The sequence below is a fragment of the Primulina tabacum genome, chromosome 15 (genome assembly GCF_025594145.1).
Source record: "Primulina tabacum isolate GXHZ01 chromosome 15, ASM2559414v2, whole genome shotgun sequence".
NCBI classification, from domain to species: Eukaryota; Viridiplantae; Streptophyta; class Magnoliopsida; order Lamiales; family Gesneriaceae; genus Primulina; species Primulina tabacum.
In genome coordinates, this window is record NC_134564.1 from 2,864,609 (window position 1) to 2,887,279 (window position 22,671).

Sequence of the window (22,671 nt, forward strand, 5' to 3'; positions counted from 1 at the left end):
TCTCGTGAATTTTTTGTTTCTTCAATTCTTCTCGACATACTCTATTTATGTACCTTTTGAAATTGTTCGTTAACTATAACTTGTATTATTTCCCGAATATATGGACATGTCACCATCGTTGCTGCAACTGTCATTTATTGTTCATTAATATACTTTATGTTTTTGTGACTTTAAGTCCATAAATTATCAAAAAGCCATCATTATGCAGATTTTATGTAATTCGAAAATAGGTAGGAACTTTTCACAATCTTTCTACTTTAAGCTTTTTGCTTGTAATGTTACTTTGCAATATCCATATGGAAATTTAAAATTAGACCGTTTTTAGTGCAGTTAGGAATCAAATTTTATAACTTTACACACTGATTTGAATGCTTTCGACCGATCGAATGGAGAAATCAATAAATCTAACGATTGGATGACTCTGTATTATGAGGACGGTTGAATGAGACCTTGAGACCAGTTGAAAGAGTATCTTCTGAATCTTAATAGAGACGTGGTCGTGTACATGTAATACACTAAAAAAGATAACTTATACTTATACAAATATGAAATAAATATACACCTCCTATTTTCGCAATATGACTATGATAATCTATATTTATATATTCTACACTTAATACGTAAATAAAAAAATAAATAAAAGAAGATTCATTATTTTTATTAAATTCTATTTGTCATCGGTTTCATGCTTCCTCCTAGCCTGCCACTTCCTTATATTTCATGTCTATTAATAAAAGAAATCGAAATTTTAACATGATGCTAAAAATTGAATAATTGTCCAAACTTGAACTCTTGTAGGAAAGTAAACAAGAAAAGTAGAGCCGTAAATTAAACTAACCAAAAGAATTTACAAAAAAAAAATTAATGTGAATTGGATCGTTTTACGGGTCAATTTTTTGGGACATATATCTATCTGATCAGACTAAATTCGTTAAACAATATAAATTTTTATGATAAAAGTATAACTTTTTAATATAATTACGAAACAAATATAGATTTGCGATAGTATCAAAATAAAAACATATAATATTATTATTGTATGAAATGAAAATAAGAAGTATTTTTTTGAATCATCATGGAAGAAAAGGGGAAGAAAACCCACAAAAGCTACACCCAAAACCGCGAGAAGGGAATGTCCCGTTTGTCAGGGCGTATATAAATAAGAAGACAGCGTTCAGTTTCATACCACCAAATCCACAGCCCCGTTTTTTTTTTTTTTTTTTTTTTTTTTGGATTCAAAATTTTCCGCAAAACAACTCAGAAATTATTCAGAATCACCCTTTTGCTTTTGTTTTATCCCAATCCTACTCACCTTTCCATTAATTATTCATTCTCCCCCTGCCGTGATATATTTGACGCTGGGCGACTTGGTGCATTCACAAAACGGAGTCTCTTCTCTTCAATTCCAATGTAATTTCATCGCCTAGTTAGCCTACCCATGATTTGTCCTTGCAATGGGTTCTTGGTTTTGTAGTTGGGTTATGGGGCTTTTGCATTGTTGATTGATTTTTGGTACCTTTTTCCGCAGAGGATTTCTTGAGCTTCTTCTTTGCAAAGAAAAAAAAAATGATCTTTTTTTATTGGGCTAGAAACTACTTGAAAAGCAACCTTTTTCTGGTAGTTTATATTGTGTATTGGTTGTTTCTTTAGGGTTTACCTTAAAAAACAGGTGTGTTTGTGTATGTTTTTTAGAATTCAGTTCTCCTTTGGCTGCTGAGTGATGAACTGTGGCAGTATCAGTCATGATTAACTTGATTGAATTCTTGTTTGACGAAGCCAAATTCTTGACTTCTTTAGGTACTCATGGTTAAAAGCGTGTGGTTTTGTGTGAAAATGGAGAATTTTTGAATTTATAAAATGACAAAAAGAAGAGGTGAAATGAAAAAGAAAAAGAGGAGAATTTCATGAAGATCTTATTTCCATTATGAGATGTATGTTTCTTGTCTGTTAAAGATAACTTTTTTTTTAGTTTGATCCTCTGATCTGTAGGGTGGATTTGAATTTCTGTACTTTATGTTAGATCAATTTGCACATCTGTAAAATAAAATCCTTATTGTATATCTCAGTCATTGATTTCCTTTTACAAGTTATGAAAATATAAAGTTTTAGATGAAATAATCTCCCCTTGCTGATAATACCTGATGATATTAGTAGAGGAATTGAGAAAATGCTATTGCTCTGAAATCTTTTATTATCTCTTGGTTGATCAATCACAAGATTCAGAATCTTTTTGTTGTCGGTATGGATCATGTGTGGAGTGGACATGATTTTCTATTTATAAGTTTTTCAGTGTTGGCCACGAGGAAAATTAGCAATGATTGTTATCGCAACTAAATTAACGGTTATGTCCAGAACTAGTTACTATTAATTTTTTTAAGCGTGGTCCACTAACTGTGTCACTTTATGGATCATCTTCCTTATATTATTCCTCCTTTCGCATTTTATTCTGTGATACTAGGTTTTATGGTCGTTATCCATTTTATTTATTAACAAAATTTTATTTTCGTATGGCCGTTAGCTTGCTCAAATATATAAACTGACATTTGGTGCGTTTGCATTATTGTTTCAGAAATTGGCCATTATCTTAAAATGGCCAACAATCCTCAGTTCACTGGCATGCAGGTATGGATTTTAGATGGTCTCATAAACATTTCAATTTGAGATTTTTTTCTAAAATTATCGAAGAAATTTGAATATTCTGTTTGTGGCTTTGTGCATGTAGGCCCTTGTGCTTTTATATTATTTTCTATGTAGTATGTTATTCTTATGTTGGCTATTTAGCTTACTGTATTAAACATCTCATAATACTAAAGCAGAAAGGAATCTTCAGGCAATTAACTCAAACAACTAAAAGAGAAACATGTATCGTATCCTACTAATTAAAATTTCTTGAGAAGCCTGCCGTATCCTAGTAATAATAATTTCTTGAGAAGCTTCTACACTTTCAGTCTGTCACATTATTATGCGCCGAAAATTATAAAGTTCAAAGTTATTTTAAAAGATTATAAGTTTCAAATTTTTAGCAATATGAATGACGGTTAACTAAATTTTGGGGATGGACACTTGTAGCCTTGCAATGTGTTCTAGTCAGATACACGTCAAAAGCCGTAACTGCCTTATTATTTTGGAACCATTCATGGCATCTCTGAATGCACACTTGGATTTGCTTCTATAACTTTGATGATATGTCACCACTCATGCATTGTTTTCAGTTTCTAATGGTAAATATCTTTTAGCACTATTATTTTCCAGCTTTTTTTATTTATGAATAATTATACACGCAATGAGCATTATTCCTTTTTTTTATTAACATGATATTGTGGAAAATAGCCTCTCCGGCCTCGCATAGTTGGTGGTCACGTGGGCCCTCCTCCTAGCCCTCTTCCTCCCATGTCGATGCAAGTAAGGTTTTCTTGGATCTTATTTCAAATGAGGTATTTGTAAAGGTTTTCCTTGTAATTTTTGCCCTAGAAGAACTATTAATTATTACTTCATTTCAGTTTCGATCAGCAGTTCCACCCCCGCCGCCGCCACAGCCACCTCAACCATACATTCCTGTGACTCCTCAGCAATTTCAGCCTGTTGGACATTCAAACATGGGGATGCCTCCTCATCCCATGCCAATTCAGTATCCCCAAGGAGCGCCACTGCCTCCCCCACTGCCCCCTGCTCAAAGAACTGGTCTTGTTTTGCCGCAAGGACCACCTCTGCCTCTGACAGATTTCCAGCCTAATAGACCTGTGATGCCTGCTCCTGTTCAGCCTCCAATCTCGAATAATTTCATGCCTAGTTTTTCTGGTCCTGTTATTTCTCCAGCGGCATACACTGTAAATATCCTCAGAAGTCCTCCATAGTTGTGAAGTTGTGTCTTTCAAGGTTATTATTTATTAACATTTATGGCCATGTTTTTTAGGTATCCTCGTCATCTAGTGGCCTGCAGCAAATGAATGTAGGCTCAATATCTCAGAATCAGTCGATGCCCCAGACTAATGTTCCCAATTTTTCTATCAGTGGACACTCATGGTATCCTATGGGGAATCAGAACTTGCAATCGACTATCCAACCACAGCAAGAGGTGGAACTTAGTGCTGGAGGACAACCATGGTTTGCAACTGGGAACCAGAATTTAAAACCTCTTACCCCTTTTCAGCAGACCGGGGAGCAAAATACTGGTGCACAACAATTGATTCCAAGTACAAATCAGAATGTACAATCAGGAATACCTTTTCGGCAGACTGAGGAACTCTCTGACACGGTCAGTCCAGTGACAATTTTATGAAGTAGTTGTGATATTCCTTTTCTGCAGTGTGTAAAACATAGTTGGCTGCGCCACTTTCTTTTTGCTAGGACTATGATTCTTGATTTTTTTGATTTCAGGAGAAACTTACCAAGCCTGCCGTCATTGAAAAGGCTTTATCAGAATGGAAAGAATACACCTCTCGTGATGGAAAAAAGTATTTTATTTATTAAGCAACTTATATCATGCTATTCATATTGATTGAAATGCTCTCTGTTTTATGGTATTTGAGCTTGTGAACATCTATGCTATATGTATTTGATGATTAATACATTAACTTATGATACATTCTAACAATTGATATAGTTACATCTGCAAGAGTGACTTGAAAGTTTATTCCATTCGAGCTATGATTTTTATTTCCGTTGTCAAATCATGATGTATCTCAACTGCAGATATTATTATAACAAACGGACAGGGATATCTCTGTGGGAGAAGCCTTTAGAATTGATGACCCTCACTGAGGTGAGACATACTTCAACCTCTGCTTTAGATTCGATTTATTTCTTATAATTTTCCATTTTGTGTGAGATCGAGTTGTCCCTGACTAAATTTTCGTAAATGTCTTGCCCTTGTGTCATTTTCCCAAGTATTTTCGATTGAGTCTTTTAGTGCATCATTGGAATCTGATTCCTCGAAATGAAAAATTCCTTATTCACGGACTTCCATATACTCCAGTTCTTTTCCCATGCACGACCGATTCATTTCGTATCATTGTAATATTACAGAGGGCAGATGCATCAACTGACTGGAGAGAGTTCACTACTCCCGAAGGAAGAAAGTATGTGACTTGATAGTTTTATGGTGTTTGCTTCTATTGTGGTAGAAGTAAAAGAAACTCATCCATTTTCTCTTCAACCCAATTATGTTTATTCAATATTTTTTAACAGGTATTACTTCAATAAAGTTACCAAACAATCGAAATGGGCCATTCCAGACGAAGTCAAGGTATTCTTATCCGGTTCACCAAATATTGAACTTGGTAAAATAGTAAAATAACTAAGCTACTTATTAATGATGTTTTTTGTCTGATGTCTATATGACTGTGTAGTTGGCTCGTGAAAGGGTGACAATGATTTCATGTGAAGGAAAACCATTAATGAAACATGTTACTTCCCTTGCCTCAGCTGGTGTTCATACTTCTGAGATCCCGGCTTCTTTTCCCAATGCAAATAATTCATCTTCTCAAGGTGGTAAAACAATTGTGTCAAGCCCAGTTTCAGTGGAACCTGCTGTTAATCCAGAACCTGCAGCCACTTCTGGATTATCAGGCAAACTAGAGGAGGCTGCTTATACACAACAAGATGTAACAGGGTCACATGATCCTGTAGAAACTGCTTCTTCTATTGTTGCGGCAGATACATCAGTCCCGATTGAGCTTGACAGCTCTATAACTTCACCAATGTATTCCATGTTTTCTTTAGTTATCCATCGAATATTCTCTTGATTCCTCAACATCTAAGATTAAATGCAATGCTGTTGCAGAAGAACTGCTAAAGGCATATCACCTCGGGAAGCTGCACCACCATCTGTTGATGAAACTTCAAATGGAGGTCTGGAGGTATTACTTCTTTACTCATACAATTAGTTTTTATTAATTTTTTTTGGTACATTAAAGATGCATTTTGTTTTCCCATTTTTCTTAAAACATGACGTTGCTTGTTTATATTTCTGCAGGAAACCAATGAAATATTTGTGATTTCTGGAAGCGGGAGCATCATTGCATCTGAAGAGAAAAAAGTAGAGCATGGACCTGTAGTCTATGAGAGTAAAGAGGTATTGTGAATTGGTTATGTTCCTGTTCTATAGCTATTTCACTTTTGCTTGAGGTATTAGCTGTATGAGGGAAAGATCATTTAGAAATTTACTTGTTATTCATTTATTTAGCTTAATGACATCATTCTCTCCCTCTTTGTCTCTCTTTTGCTGTTCTGGCTTTAGGAGGCGAAGAATGCTTTCAAAGTTCTCTTGGAAACAGCAAATGTCGGCTCTGATTGGAATTGGGACCAGGTCGGTTGCTTTTTTTTACACTTTTTGAAGATTTCGTGAGAAAATATTTGACATGGATACTGTATCTAAGCAGGCCATGAGAGTGATAATAAATGACCGGAGATATGGTGCACTAAGAACTCTCGGTGAAAGAAAGCAAGCTTTTAACGAGGTGATTTAGCGTTCACTACAATGATTTTGTTTTGATGGTTATAACCTCAGTTTAAATACCTCTAGCTGTTGTTTTCCATTTTCTGCCAATGACTTTTTTGAGCATGTTTGTGATCTGTGGTTCAGTTTGTGGGACAGAAGAAAAAACAGGAAGTTGAAGAGAGGCGTGCCAGACAGAAGAAAGCGCGGGAAGATTTCAAGAAAATGTTAGATGTAAGTAGATTGTTCTGACTTTACTAAAGATTGCCATTAATTTTTTTTTTTTTGAAATAACTATTTTTTTAATCATCAGTGAATGTTATGAATCTCTAATCAAGTCACTCACCCCAGTCATATTTTATGCAGGAATCTGAAGATTTGACTTCATCAACAAGATGGGGGTTTGTATTTGTTTTTCGGTTTCGGTGTTAAGAATCTTAAGATATCATCAATTCTGTTCGAACATGTTGAAATTTGGTCTAGCCTACTTTTCATACATTGCTGATTGATGTTTCGTAGTAACATTGGACTGATGTTGCAGCAAAGCAGTATCTATGCTTGAACATGATGAACGTTTTCAAGCTGTTGAACGAGCTAAAGATCGTGAGGACCTCTTTGAAGACCATTTAGAGGATCTCAAGAAAAAGGTATGGTCGATAGTTTGCTATTAGCATGTAAGAAAAATGAGGTGGTCGCGAATAGCGTAAACAAGCTTTTAAAGGAGGTTTTGGAAGTGGGGTGATCCTGTCCATCATTGGAAATCGAATAACTTGATGAGGAATTTACATGTGTACACAAGGATTTACATATCAATTGGACCGAGCATTTTAGAAACACCTGTAACTTTTTTCTTGCATATTTCTTTTTCTCGGTTAGGAACGAGCAAAGGCTTTGGAGGAGCGCAAACGTCACAAGACAGAGTATTTGGAGTTTCTAAAATCTTGTGATTTTATCAAGGTATTTTTCTCTCTACATTCATTGTATTAGTCCTTAAATCTGTGCAGCTGGCTAACATGTTACTTCTTTATTTTTATTGAAAAGGCGAGTAGCCAATGGCGGAAAATTCAACATCGTTTGGAAACTGATCAGAGATGCTCACGCCTAGAAAAAATTGAGCGCTTGGAAATCTTCCAAGTAAATATTAGTTCCTATATTCCTGTGAAATTGCCATTAAATCATTTTGTGCATGAGATATGTAGTCATTATTGTCGGGATGTGTTTTAGGAATATATACGAGATCTAGAGTTGGTAGAAGAGGAACAAAGAAAATTGAGAATGGTAATATGACCAGATTTTTTCTGGTATTTATTTGCACCTACTTCTCTCCCTTCCCACCTCCCCTCCCTTCTCTCATGTATAAACAATTTGTAATTGCTGAAATAGGAGGACATGAGGAAAGCAGAACGTAAAAACCGTGATGAATTTCGAAAGCTGATGGAAGAACATGTTGTTAATGGCATACTTACTGCCAATACTCATTGGCGTGACTATTGTACAAAGGTTGGTTCTATTGTACATATAGACATGATTTGACCAATAACATCTCGATTATTATGCTTTAACTTCAAGTTTGTTTTAGGTTAAAGACATGCCCGCGTATCTTGCAGTATCTTCAAACACCTCAGGGTCTAAAGCAAAAGATCTGTTTGAGGATGTCATAGACGACCTTGAAAAACAGGTGGTCCATCCTTTCTTTTCTGAAAAATGTTATGAATCGAAAAAATTATTTTCTGCCAACACTCGTCTTATGTATGACTAATATCTGGTTTTGATCATTGGTGACTTGAAACTTCTCTATCTTTGACACCATTATATATGTCTTCGTGCTCCTGGATGTGTTTTTCAAAATGGGAATTGAGATCCTGATGTGATAAAACTGCCGAAAAATATTCTACCTCCATTTGTTTGGTTGTAAAAGAAGTTTTCATACTTCGCTTAAAAATGATCCAAGTAACGGGAATGATGACCGAGGGTGTTGTATTTTAACTCAACATCTCATTGATCTTACATATTTCATTGCTTTTAGTACTTTCTAAAACTTTGAAGCACTATGTTCCGATTCTATGTGAGGTAAAACTTTGTAGATTATGGAATTTGAGAATCATTTACATTCATATGTGCCTTTCAAAATGCGATGATTTTCACTACCTATGCACTTGACGATCTCTCATGTATAATGTATATTATTTCTTCATGTGGAAAATAAAGACAAGGAAAAAAGATCGTGAACTTGAATTGTTGATGACGTGAAGATTCCTGGAGAATGTGGTAGAGCATTGTTAAATCTTGACTTGCTATAATCCACTTGTATCAGTAAACAATCATATTGTGGTTTTTACTCCTATTATTTCTTATTCATCGTTAGAGTTGTCATGGATCACTTTACAAGTTGTAGGAGGCAATAAAAGACACTGTAAATCAGTAGTTAATATACCTGCCGTTTACTTTCCTCCTTTCATTTGCCATGGTGCTTATATATTATGTGTTTATTTGATAACTCAATTGCAGTATTTGGAGGACAAGGAGAAAATTGAAGGTGCGATAAAGAATGAAAAGGTATTGTATTGGCGGTCCCTTTTAGCATTTTTTTGGGATTCTTAATTTATCAATCTACCAACTTAGTTTGTGGTTGCAGATATCCTTGTCTACATCTTGTACTCTTGAAGACTTCAAGGCTGCACTTCAGAAAGCAATTACATCAGCAAAAATATCTGAGATCAATTTAAAGGTATGCTGGCAAATTATGATTCCATACTAATACGCTGTCAGAAGATTCAGTTAAATGTTATTGTGAACCTTTTTTCTCATAATAGACCTTTTAGGTAGTTTTTTTTATTGTTGGCAGCCTGGCGTACTATTATGAAGATGGCACCAGTTAATGTCTATTTCCCTATCTTTGCTTCTAAAATCACGTATTCATGTAATTGTACCTGAATATATAATTATAATTAAAAATGGCAGCAGAAATTCTTGTGTCACTCACAAAATTTGCATGGAGTTATTTACCTACACGTTTTAGGTCATTTCACCTTCTAGATGGTAGCATGGAAGTTGTCTATACTTTTACTACTGGGCATCTCTGAATGACAGTTTTCAATAAATCTTGATTGACAAGATTTAATCAAACAAATTGAAAATTCTTCTTCATTGCTGAACCAAAGCCAAAAGAGAATTTTGAAATCTGATGTCTGGAGCGACCAAATTACAATCTCTCCACACCAAACTTTTTTATGCGAGCTGTAATTTCTATCACAGACTGTTTCTGCTCTTTTCATTACTTCTCACCTGGTAATCTGGCTCACTGTTGCCGATTTTTTTCTTTCCACGTATGATATATCTGTTGGTCAGCATATTTTATCTATTAACTATAAGTACTTGAACCTGGTTGCTAGTTCTTTTTTCTTTCCTTTTCTGTCATTGCTTGTATATTGTCTAAGTTTGCAAATATATGTACTAAATAATTTCCAAATATTGCAGCTTGTGTATAATGAGTTGTTGGAAATAACTAAAGAGAAAGAAGAAAAAGAAGCTAAGAAGCGTAAACGTCTAGCTGAAGATTTCTATGACTTCCTATTCACTTTAAAGGTACACTAACCTATGTTGAATTAGCAATGCAAGTTCATTAAGTTCCAGATTTACTTTATAGTTGTCCTATAACAATGATGTATTAAACAGGAAATAACAGCATCCTCGAAGTGGGAGGATTGCAAACCACTTGTTGGAGATCGGTACACCTCTAATTTACTAAACTATTATAACTTCTGTTGTATTCAATAGAGAAAATTAGCCTGTTGTAGCTTTTGAAGATTTAGCTTCAAACCATTTTTCTTTTCCTGCTCAAATCTTGTAAAACATGAATAACTTTGGTGGCACAAATTTTTTTCAGCTATGTAAATGTAGATTTAATGTTTATGCTTTCTACTTTATCCTCTGATGCTCCCCTTTATACCCAACCTTCTGTCAACCAGTTTGTATGATTATGCCCTTGGACAGGTTTCTTGGAGATGAAAGCTTTTTCCAGGAAATCTTTGACAACTTCATTATTGAACTAAAAGAAAAGGCAAAAGAGAAGGAGCGAAGGAGAAGAGAAGAAAAGGTATTAAAAGTTCTTATCACTTGTGTTTTGTTACATAATTTGTGGGATTCGTATATTTCAGTGAAGAATTGTGCTATAGTTTCCGAGAATAAGACGATCTTTATTTTCTTTTTTATATGCAATCCCACACTATTTTCAACCTTTTATGAATGGGTCGAGCCACTCTCGATGATTTACTTAATTATTGCTTCTTCATCTTTCCTTGGGCTGATCAATTTAATCTATATATTATGTTTACCGTGCAATATGTGGACTGAACTATGTTCTTCACAGGCAAAGAAGGAAAAAAGAAGAGAGGATAAGGAGAGAAGGAATAAAGATCGGAGAGTTGAAAGCAAAAAGGGTAGAGAGAGACGTAAGAAAGGTGAAACCGACAGTGACGACTCTAATTCTCACAGTTTTGAAGAGAATAGAAGGTCGAGAGACAGAAGCAAGAAACATCGGAAGCGGCGCATGGACTATTTTGATGATACCAATTTTGATGGTGACGATAAAGATAGGTCTAGGTCTCATAGACACATCACCGATACCAAAAAATCGAAACTGGTATCTCTCGTTGCTATTCGTTAAATATTATGAGACAACTGAGAATTATTTTGCTTTTCAGCGAATCATAAGCTTGAACAACTAGAAGTGATAATCATGTAAATTTGATAGATTGAGAAGCAATCTTGCTCCGCGGATGTGGATACTGAAAACGAGAGTAAGAAACACAAAAGGGATAATCGGGATGGCAGGAACGAGGACGTTGATGTCGAGGAGCATAATGAAGAGCCGTGCGAGGATGGAGAGGTTCGATAGCATCCAATCCATGCATATCTTCACCCTCTTACTAGCATCTTGTGTGTAATATGCGTCTGCTAGGGATCTCTGTTTTGTTTAGAACTACAAAAATTTTGCATATCACCTATATTGGTCCTTTAGACTAATAGTAACTTAATCTCATCCAACTTCTTTTATAACATGCTGTTGTTCAAAGCTTGACATAGTTAGTAATTTGGAACTTGAGTCATTTCCAAACTTGGATATATGTCGATTTTTTTAAAGGAGGATATATGTCGATTTCATGCATATTTGCTGTCTGCGTAGATTTTACTCTCATTTCGGTGTCTATAGTTTCAGATAATATTTTCTGCCTGGTTAGCCCCCTATTTCGAGTTTCTGTTGGTTCTTTCTTGTGAAGCTGTGTTCTTGTGTTCTGTTATGGTCTTATATGAAGCATTCTCGTATCTAAAAAATTATCGGTGACATAAATATAATAAAATGCACCTCAAATAATGAAGTTTCCTCCAACATTAAATACACTATATCAAAAGCTATACAAGGATTGAGATGTCTAAATTGTTGGGTACGTAGATAGTGAAGTTGGGTCCCCTGCACGAGTGGATGCATGCATGGACGATGGGATGATTGATTGACCACATTCATTGAACCCCAACTTGCATGATTCAATCCCCCTCCCTCTTGCTTGTACTTTGTAGTACAGTCGTCATCGTATTGATTTGTGGTCCTCTGCACTCATGTTACATAGCCTGTAATCTACTCCTATCCTCAATCCACTCTAAGCATATACATCTCTATACCGCTGTTAATATTTCGATTGAGTTCTTGATATCCTGAATTCGATGAAAGGTAATCCTAAAAGACAGGTTCGATAATGTATTCACTAATCTTGAAATGATATATTCCCTATATTCAGAACCGTATGTAATCCACGTTACATCAGTAAATACCTTAACTTCAAGAAACGGGGAATTAGACCAATTCTGCAATGTCACTGATCCACAGCACATGCCCCCCTGGAGGCCTGCAAACAAAATGCTTTCAAGTAATCATGATAACATTTACAATGTACATACATATACATACATACATACATATATACACACACAGAGGGTGGTCTGAAAAGTGATTAAAAAAAGAGATAGATGCAGAGATGAAGAGTAAAATGCCATGAAAGTATGCAGTGGGTGTAATGTAGGATTGTCAAGTGGATTGGGAACAGTCGTAGGTGAAAAATTAATTTGGGCACATACCAAAATTGGCCTAATGTTCGAATCATCTCTTACAAACTGTGACAGAGGATTGGAGAGTTTGTCTTGGTTGCGACAAAGATGCTGTCCTCCATGCTCAGCTTCGATCCTCAACCCAACATTATCAATTATTAATTTATTGCAGAGAATGAATTGTCCAATCATCCTTTCCTTTCCCTTTTTTTGGTTCGGGTACAACGCAAGGGACATTTGTAAGATATTTTGTTTCTTGCTTTTTATATTATAAAATAAAATAGTTTTTTTTGTTATAATTTTCTTTTGATTGGGTTTGCAGTGCATACACACTAATTCATCTTTAATTCTTTTTTTTTCCTTCTTTTCTTGTCGCATATTGTATGCATATATGTATGTAGGTTTCACTATCAATGCATGAGGAGAGTTATTTATATGCTTTATCATTGGAAAATGATGATATATATAATGAAAAACTCGCTTTTTCGGAAAATTAATTATCATTAAACATCGGAGATGTATCAGATAAAAAAATTTAGGGTCGAAGAATTGTCGTTTTATAAAAAACTATGACATGTTACAACAATGTAACTTAAATCATTTAAATCATACAAACAGCTCAAACGCTATGTTACGATACCAAAAGAATGATTGATCAAATTCTGTCATCGAGATTCATTGTCTATTTATTTGTTTTTTTTCCTTTCGGGATGACATTGAATGCTTATCTTTGTTGCATTCAGCATATTTTTACAACACATTCGAACCCACAAAAGGGCCATGAAATGAAATATTTTAATTTTAATTTTGATTTTATTTATTTGGCTAACACCATGCTACTTCCACTTGCAAAATTAAATGAGGAAAAATAATTGACAATATAAAATTGGGGGCATGTTGCATTAGGTCAGGAAGATATGAGGCAGGATCTCTGCACTTTAAAAATATGAATTATGAAATATTCCAACATATTATTTTGTCATTTCCCCTCTTCTCTGACTGCCCATAACCTAGGATTAATTGTTCAATGATCATCCTCAAAATATATTGCAGCCTACAATATGTAAAAAGTCCACTCCTTATTTATCTCAAAAGAGATGCAAGTTTTGTCTAGAATATTAATATCATTTGTTTAATACGAATTAAAATTTTTAAATCCCAATGCAATGTTTTTTTTTTTTTGAGAAAAAAATTAAATTTTATTTTTTGAAACAGATTAAATAAATAACCCATTCTAATTAAAAAAAAGAAGCAAAAGAATTGGAGAGTCGGCCCTTGAAATTACCCATTTTCTAGAAAGTTTAAAATTCTAAATTATTTTATTTGATATAGTTTTTAGGTTGTATGTTAGAATTCGAATAAATTTGTTTCGTTTGTATCTATATACAGAGTAGGTATCTTGTAAGACGGTCTCATTAATCTATCTGTGAGACGGGTCAACCCTACCGATATTCACAATAAAAAGTAATATTTTTAGCATAAAAAGTAATAATTTTTCATGAATGACCCAAATAAGCGATCCGTCTAAAAAAATACGACCCGTGAGACCGTCTCACACAAGTTTTTGTCATATATATATATATAAGAATAAACTCTAGGAAGTAGTCATCCTTTCTTGCTCGGACTGAGCCACTTTTATTAAAAAGAATTGAATTTTCATCCTGAAAAATATTCATAGAGTATGATACCATGTCATTAGCTCATGTCATATTACTATAATTTAGAGAAACGTTATTTTCATTATAAAATTACACCTTATTAGTCAGGAAAAATTACAATTTTTGTTGTAGTGTTTTGCGATTTTGGCCATTTATGATATCAATTTTATTCTTAATCTTGTATGTATCTTTTGAATTTTGATAATTTAATTTATTCATTTTTATTGGGAGTGTTGACGTAATACTCCACATGTGAGCTCCGTATCAACGTCGCACGGATGCACATCAACGACATGTCTGAAAAAAAAGAAAATTTGTCAAGAAAAAGATAACATATTAAGACTCTAATTTGATAAGATAAAAGACGAAAATTGCAATAAAACAAACATACAAGACAACAAAAAATACAATTTTCCGTCTCCGAACGCTTGACATCTAATATGGAGAATGTGAAAGTATTTACTATTAATATAGAGTTGCACGAACATTGGACAGAGGAAGCATGTTATTTTATTTTATTTTATTTTAATTTGTTTTTTGGTTTGAGTAAAAGCATGTGATAATTTTGATTTATAGGAATGTGTATTGGCTGTCACATGTGATTATAACAATACTATTGAAGGTTAAAGTTGTCTCCCTTTGAAAATTGTTGTAATAATTAGTTACGAATTTATTATTATTATTATTATTATTATTATTATTATTATTATTATTTAAAGAATTAGTTGGGGGAGTACACTACAATTTAATGAGCTGAAAATCAACACAATTCATGCATGCATCTTCACAAATCACAATCACAAGAGATAAATATTCAATTCCTCACAAATGGAATTCTAATTCAAACATATATTTTATTTTGTATATCCAAATATTGATAATAAAATTATTTTAAAATTTTCTTTAAAATATGTATATATATTTTTATTGCATCAACTATAAAGGACAAGAAGATCTTTATTTTTCTTTCTCTTTTTTATAGACAATATGATCTTTCCCTTGTTAAATATATATAGGGAACATGGGGGCTCCTTAAAAAAGACAAAAAAAAAAAAAAATTTCAAGAAATATTGAAATAAATTGCTCAAATATTTCATTATTAATTTGTAGACAAGAAATAATGGTAAATCTTTAAACAAAATGAAATTCAACTGCCACGATTTTTTCTTTCATCTCTTTTAATTTTTTTCCCCTTTTCCAAGCTTAAGTCCCACTAAAATATTCAATCAAAGCTACAAATGAAGAGAAAAAGAAAACAATAAAGGGAAACATCTCTTCATGAATTCTCTTTGACTTAGGATCAGAGAACCAAAAGTGCTGATATTCAATGTTCTTTGGAATCACCATCGCTTCCCTTCAAACCACCTGCAAGAATTTGAGACCAAAACGTAAATAAATGTAAGAGAAGACAAGATTTTAAGACACTTGTATATATTTAACATCCAAATAATTTAATAAATTTAAGGTTAGGTTAAAATATATATTTGAAGAATCTTATATGAAACAAACGTAACTGGTCTTGGTAAAGCTGATTTCCAGAAACTGGAGACTGGAAAAAATCAAAAGTCTCGTGGTAATTAGGAGCTCTTCCCTGAAAAATAGTGAATAGTAAATCACTGATTAGCAACAATAAAAACCCATAAAATAAAATAAATTTATTTTTTGAAAATAAAAAGAAAATGAATGTATAAGAATAATATATATCATACTTCAAAATGAGTCGTGGAGTATCCTTGTGAATATTCCAACTCATTCTCCATTGAAGCCTGCCTCGATCTTGTGTGAGTTAATCTTTCCTGTAAATTCACATTTATGTCAAACATTAAGTAAACCATTCACTACAAAGAATTAGCAACATAAAGGAGAACAAGAATCAAGAATCAAGAATACAAACTTACGGTGGAGAAGCCAAAGAAAGGAGAACTGGCAGTGTCATCAAGCAAATTAGAAGAAGACTGATCTTTATTAATATCCTTGATTCGACGTCGATTTTCTTCTGTTTTCTGTCTCTTGAGATTCTTTCCAGACAATGCAGATTCATTAATATTCTCATAAGGATAAAAACATCCTCCATTGTTGTCTTTTCCAGTTGAACCATAGCTATCTTCTTCATTCAAGTGTGGAGGTCCAGACGAAGCGTCGGAGACCATGGATAAATCTTCATCTTCTTCTACCTCATGGTAAACACGATTTCTTCCTGCGCCGAAGAAATCGTGTTCTTGGTTGCTGAGAGCCTGTGGAGAGGCTGACGAGTGCCCGAGGTAAAGCGTCCAGCCTGACTCACACCCACTACTGCTGCTGATTTCTTGATTATCTTCAAACGGGCAAATGTAATCCATTCTTGCGAGTTTGATTCTTGAATTTGCGTGCCTTTTATATATATATATATATATATATATATAGTATACGTGTGGGGATGGGGTAGGGTGAGGGGCAAAAGACGAAAGAGAATGAGAATGAAATCTTACAAGGGTTTTGTCTCCGAGTTAGACTATTGAGCGTCTCACGAATGCCAGTTGGATTTGTAATTTGTAGCGTGAAATATGGATGGTGGATGTGCTCTATTTATATATGAAAATTTTGAGGGTTTTATTTTATTTTAATATATATTATTAGCATGTAGGGTGTGTGTATATTAAAGTATAAAAGATAGAAGATTTATGTTCAAGATTTCGTGTCATTTATTTGTTTCTTACAGAAACAATTAAGAGTATACCGAGGGGAATTTGTGAAAAAATCGATGAATTTAATGTTGGATCATTTTTATTTACCTAGATTTATATGTGAATAATTATTTGTTGTGAGTTGTCTATTAAGTTAAGTCCAAAATAAAACGATCAGTTAAAGTTTTGGTTATTGGACTTTAATATATGTATCTAATATGCAGTGAGATTTTAATGTATAGAGACATGAGTGTGATTTTTGTTTTTATGATGGGTTAAAACAGAAATATCAGAAGATCATGATAGAAATATATGAATCATGGTTCCTAGATCGTACGACATCACGTTCCATATTCTATTCTCCATTAAGAAAAAAAATTCAAAAGAGAAAGCTAAATGATTCTCTCAAGGAAAAGAGCGAGTAGATCTGTAAGATCAAGACACGTTCTAAAGAATTTATGATTATGACTTCAGAAATGCTTCTACTTAAATTTTAGTCAAATTCTTAATGATTTAGCGCGATGGATTCTGTGATCAACACCCGAAAGTCGAAAAAAAATCCATGTTGCATGCATGTGTGTTTTTTTTAAAAGAAAATATAACCTCATAATGTTCACCTTGGTCTCTTAATTATATGTTTGAGAAAATAGGTGGAATACGTGTGTCTTGAATTATTAGAAATTAACAATGAAATTCACTTACAAATTATTGGTTAAAATAAAATTGTTGATTTCGTGCCTTTTCGATAAAATTGATTGTAGAAAAAGGGGATGTATCTTGATATATATATATATATATATATATATATATATATATAGGAGGAGTGAGGGGGTTCACATGCAAGACAGCGAGGCTAATAACAAAAGGGGGTCACACCTCCCCATCTCCTCCTCCTCCTCCTCACTGTTTGGACAACTATACCTTTAATTATTTTCTTTTTCTTTTTTTAAATCGACACCTATATATAATTTTTGAAAAAAAAAAATATTTGAATGGTAATATTACACTATATTATATAGGGAAAAAAAACTCATACTAACATAAATTCATATATTATTTTCGTTTGACTCTATATGCACTGCTCGTTATAAGTTGGAGGTTGCAGAAGAAAAAAATGACGTCATTACTAGAATTTTATGTTATTTTAGAACGCTCATATTTGCTTTATGTTTACACCAAAAATAAATTATTAATCAAGAAATGGTGAATGAAAGTCCAACAAGTTTGAAAATATTGGAAAATTGTGGGAAATAAGTGCAGGGAGTTGGAAACCGTGGACTGAACAGAAAGAAGGGATCGTCAGAAGGTGATAGGAAGAAGAGATCTCTCATACAAATTCTATTTTAGCAAACTCCATGCAGAATTTTCATTGTCTTAGTCGAGCGTTTTCATACCAGAGTTCAATAGTTCAAGTCATTTTTTCTTTCAGATTTCAACAACGTTCTTTTGATTATATTTCAATGTTTTGTAAATTCCTAAATTTCGTTGAAAATATAAATCATGTCATGAGTTTATCTCTCATTAATTTTCAGTAATTTTTCTTTACTTTTCTTCGTTTATTGCGTTATATTTGCTTAGGAGATTAGATCGAACGATCAAGTTAGAAATTCCTTCTCATTTGAATATTCAAGTTAGATATTTTATCATTTTCACATAAATTGTTGCATTATTGTGTTTGGTACGCCCACATCATCACAAATATTGTGTAAACACTTTCAAAATTTTCAAAAGAAAATAATATTTTGTTTTGCAAGTTGTATATTTTTCATTATTGGTCATATTATATGTCAATTAAGGGAGTGTTTGGTTGGCAGGATTAGGGGGTATTATTTTTTTTATCCTGCCTAGTCAGCTGTTTGGTACGCGTGATTATTTAACCAAGTCAATCCCTCCTATGAATGATTAGGTTATATTAGGTAGGTTAAAATAATACCTCCTCACCCCCTAGGATTATTTATCCAACTCTTAATACCTCATATTTTTCCAATTTTACCCCTCTATTATATTCAAACTCACCACCACTTCCCGCCACCGACCGCCGCCACCGCCACGATCGCCGCCGGCCTACCACCGGCCGACCGTCGGCCAATTTTTCCGGCTGGCCGTTTCCGGCCGCCGCCCCCGTCAGCCGTTTCCGGTCGGCCGCCGGCCCCCGCCGCCACTGTCGCCGTCGCCGCCGCCGCGAAGGGGAAGGGCAATTTTGTCTTTTCATCAAAAAATTCAAAATTATCCTACACTTAAAAATCTTACCAAACATAATATTATTTTACACCATATATTACAATCCTACCACAATCATTTTCTTCATCATTTACATACTAATCATTAGTTTATCATATCCTTCCAACCAAACGTAGCCTAACAAGTTTATTAATCTTCCTTTCAATTTTAGTTATTTATCACCGGAATATTGATATGACATCAGGTGTAAAATGACTAAATTCTTTTTTTATAAAAAAAAAACAATTAGTGTGTTAAAATTATGAATTGACTGAAAACATGACCAAAATAGAAAATGTATATGTTGTCGGACAACTCGATATTTTAAATGAAAACTAAAAGTGAGACTACAATGATTCATCACACATTTTTTTATTTTTTTTATACTCTAAAATGTGGGAGAGAGATGTGATTCTTATCCATTAAAAAATAAATCTCAAAGCCCACAAACAAAACCTAAAATATAGTATTAATTAATCCAACTATATACTGTTCTATACTTTAACAAATATATATATTCTTACAAGTGTGAGTTCCAAAAATAGATCATTATTTAATGTAATATTAAATTAAATTATTGACTACGTAAGAAGAAAATTTAAAAAATTAAGAATAAAAAAACACAGTCTAAAGTATAAAATATGTAACCAGTTAAGAACTAAGTCAGTTTGACTGTGAAATACGTTGAAAAAATATATTTATTTTATCCAATAAAGGAAACAACAATGTACTTGCTAGAAGTGCAAGTGTACTCAAGAATACGACAATAATTGATTATATATGTAAATACAAAACTCGACTACATTCACAAGAATAATATATTAATATTAATTTTTTTAAACCATAAAGTAATAATTTAAAAATTACTCCAAATAGTATTGGAACAATATCTGATTTTTATTATAATTTGGATTGTGATATTTTAATGAAAAAAATTAACTTAGAAAGAATATATGGGAGAATTGGAGTGCGACAACATCTAGATTTTTACTATCTCGTTTGACACTCGTGGTTGAATGTTGCCAATACTCGCCATTGCGGTTTTTCGCTGTATGTTAGAAGAGTTTTATGTCACTGCATCACAAGTAACTGAGGTAACCCGTATCACAGATAAAGATTCCTGAGACCGTCTCACAAGAGACCCACTATATATATATAATGGGTCTCTTGTGAGACGGTCTCACGAATCTTTATCTGTGAGACGGGTCAACCCTACCGATATTCATAATAAAAAGTAATACTCTTAGCATAAAAAGTAATATTTTCTTATAGATGATCCAAATAAAAGATCTGTCTTATAAAATACGACTCGTGAGACCGTCTCACACAATTTTTTGATATATATATAATAACAAGTATTAAAATTAAAAATTGTTGAAAGGGGTGATTCATCACATAAGCTGGCCACTTCCTCTCCACTCCAGATTACACGCACTCACACACACATGTATGCACGTGTGCATATATGGCATTTAGAATTTCCAAGAGATATACACACATGTTTGCACGTGCGCACACATCTCAATCTAGAGAATAATTTTTTTTCTTGGGTAAATTAATTTAATTTGGGTTAATTATTTGAATTAAGGCCTTAATTTATTTCTAATTGTCTGTTATTTTTTTTTTACTGAATGACTGGACAGGACAGTTGGATTGCATTGAGCATAATGCATATGCTTCGATGGGGCATTGGTTCTTTCGTTGGGTCAAATGTTAAATAGAAACATCATGTGATTCTTTGGATCACTCGTTAAATATCATTTTTATTGGTCATTCTTCACATACCAATCCAATTTTTCAATTGGGATTATTCAATATGTTTTAAATTTTTTTTTTTTAAAAAAAGACAACAGTTGAAAATAAAGGCACAAAAAATGAAGTTTGTCTCCTTTGAATACTTCATTGGAAAAATAATTTTTCTATGAATTTTTTGTTCTCAAATAATCTCTATATTCTTGTTTGCACAATATTTCGATTTACGGACGTGTCAGGTGCAAAAATGCATCGATTTGTGTAAAAACAATGAAAATCTAACTTCTAAAAATCACGACGATTATAGACACTAAATTTGACCGTTCGTTATAGTTTTCTAAACTAATACAACACCAAAACGAAAGAAAATACAATAGAAATTGATGAAATAAACTCTCAACATGAGTGTGTATCAACAAATCAATAGTAAATCATAAAAAAACATGAAAAGTATAACAAAATAGTGCTAGAATATGTACGAGGATACTAAAATATGACTGGAAAAGCACGAAAAAGTTTGACTAAATTTATTAGAATTATGCAGAGAGTTGTCTGGAGTTGTGCAAGAGATTGTTGTGTGTTCTTCTGTGTTGGCCGATTCCTCATTTTTCTTCACTGTGCGATACGGTTTCTTCCACTCCCCATTACTCACGATCTTCTCCCATTTTCTACCACGACCTCATTCTTTTTCCACGATCTCCTTGCTTGGACGTTATCTGCTTATTTAAATACACTAATAGGCCTATTGTTTTTCTCTATTAATTTAAACTTTTGGGCTTAGAAAATAAATTGGGTCCAATTTAATTTTTGGTGCAAACATCTATATATATAATATATATATATATATATATATATATATATATATATATATTGGTCTGCATCACATCCAGCTCACACATGGGATCGATCATATGTCGACAATGCTGATAATTGTTTGCTAACTTGTCTGCCTGAACCGGCCGGTTTAATCAAGAAATTAGATGAATTTAGTACATGTAATAATATAGAGACAAACTAATCCTTTACAGAGTGTTGGGTTTGGGATTACAACTTTTCCCACAGGTTTGGAGCCCCGTGGAGAAAACCCGAAATGACATTGAGGATTCCCGATTTTTTCGAGTTTGAGTTCGAGTTCGGGGATTTTTTTAAATCTCCGATATAGTTCGGGACGAGTATGAGATTATTATCCTCATCCCCGAACCCGCCCCGAAAATAATATTAATAATAAAATAATAGTATTACTAATATAATAATAATATTATTTTTTAAAATATTAATAATATTATAATTATTAATATTGATATTAATATTAATATTAGCATTAATAATAATAGATAATAATAAGTTTTGATTTGAGAAAATTTTCGAATCCATCATCGTCTTACCATATTGATATTTTTGAAACGGGATGAGGGTGGGGATCGGAAGTTGATCTCCGAAGTTTCAGGTTTAGGGATTCCCTGAACCCGAAAAAGCGGGGATCATGGCGGTTATGAGGGTGGGGATGGAATTCAGGGACGAGGATGGGGATGAGAAACCCACCCTCGCCCCGTCCCATTGCCATCCCTAGTTGGGTTATCTTGCATACACGCATATTTTATCGCATCATAAAATTAAATAGTTATTCAATCTCTAAAATTGATCTAATTTTAGATCCTACTATACACGCAGAGCCGTACCTATTGCGAGGCGAGAGAGGCCATCGCCTCAGGGCCTGACCATCACAGGGGCCAAAAAAAAATCTCATGTTGTTGAGGTCTGCACCTAAATAGTATGTGCATTGGACATTAAAAAAAATGGACATTGACCCATTGAAAACATGATTAAATATGATGATTGT

At 33.5% G+C, this 22,671-nt stretch overlaps 2 protein-coding genes across 3 annotated transcripts; one reads left to right on the forward strand and one right to left on the reverse strand.

Annotated features, from left to right (window-relative positions):
• Positions 1-1,105: 1,105 nt before the first annotated feature.
• LOC142526516 (pre-mRNA-processing protein 40A-like) lies at positions 1,106-11,603 on the forward strand. 2 transcript variants are annotated; one of them, XM_075630972.1, is made up of 29 exons: positions 1,106-1,426; positions 2,570-2,622; positions 3,331-3,402; positions 3,501-3,827; positions 3,914-4,255; positions 4,378-4,454; positions 4,693-4,762; positions 5,026-5,078; positions 5,188-5,245; positions 5,349-5,701; positions 5,783-5,858; positions 5,975-6,073; positions 6,239-6,307; positions 6,381-6,458; positions 6,584-6,670; positions 6,803-6,837; positions 6,978-7,083; positions 7,313-7,393; positions 7,478-7,570; positions 7,661-7,714; positions 7,820-7,936; positions 8,016-8,114; positions 8,945-8,992; positions 9,072-9,164; positions 9,914-10,021; positions 10,112-10,164; positions 10,430-10,532; positions 10,806-11,078; positions 11,190-11,603. In XM_075630972.1, the coding sequence occupies exons 2-29, from the start codon at positions 2,590-2,592 to the stop codon at positions 11,331-11,333; spliced, it is 3,201 nt and encodes a 1,066-aa protein (XP_075487087.1). In that variant the 5' UTR covers positions 1,106-1,426; positions 2,570-2,589; the 3' UTR covers positions 11,334-11,603. The 2 variants fall into 2 exon arrangements, with proteins under 2 accessions (XP_075487087.1, XP_075487086.1); XM_075630971.1 differs by having other exon boundaries at positions 1,106-1,410.
• Positions 11,604-15,359: 3,756 nt separating this feature from the next.
• LOC142527524 (protein SOB FIVE-LIKE 5-like) lies at positions 15,360-16,714 on the reverse strand. Its single transcript, XM_075632354.1, has 4 exons — positions 16,095-16,714; positions 15,906-15,992; positions 15,711-15,787; positions 15,360-15,561 (listed from the first exon to the last, which is right to left on the reverse strand). Exons 1-4 carry the CDS (start codon positions 16,533-16,535, stop codon positions 15,537-15,539), a joined length of 630 nt encoding a protein of 209 aa, XP_075488469.1. The 5' UTR covers positions 16,536-16,714; the 3' UTR covers positions 15,360-15,536.
• Positions 16,715-22,671: the final 5,957 nt, after the last annotated feature.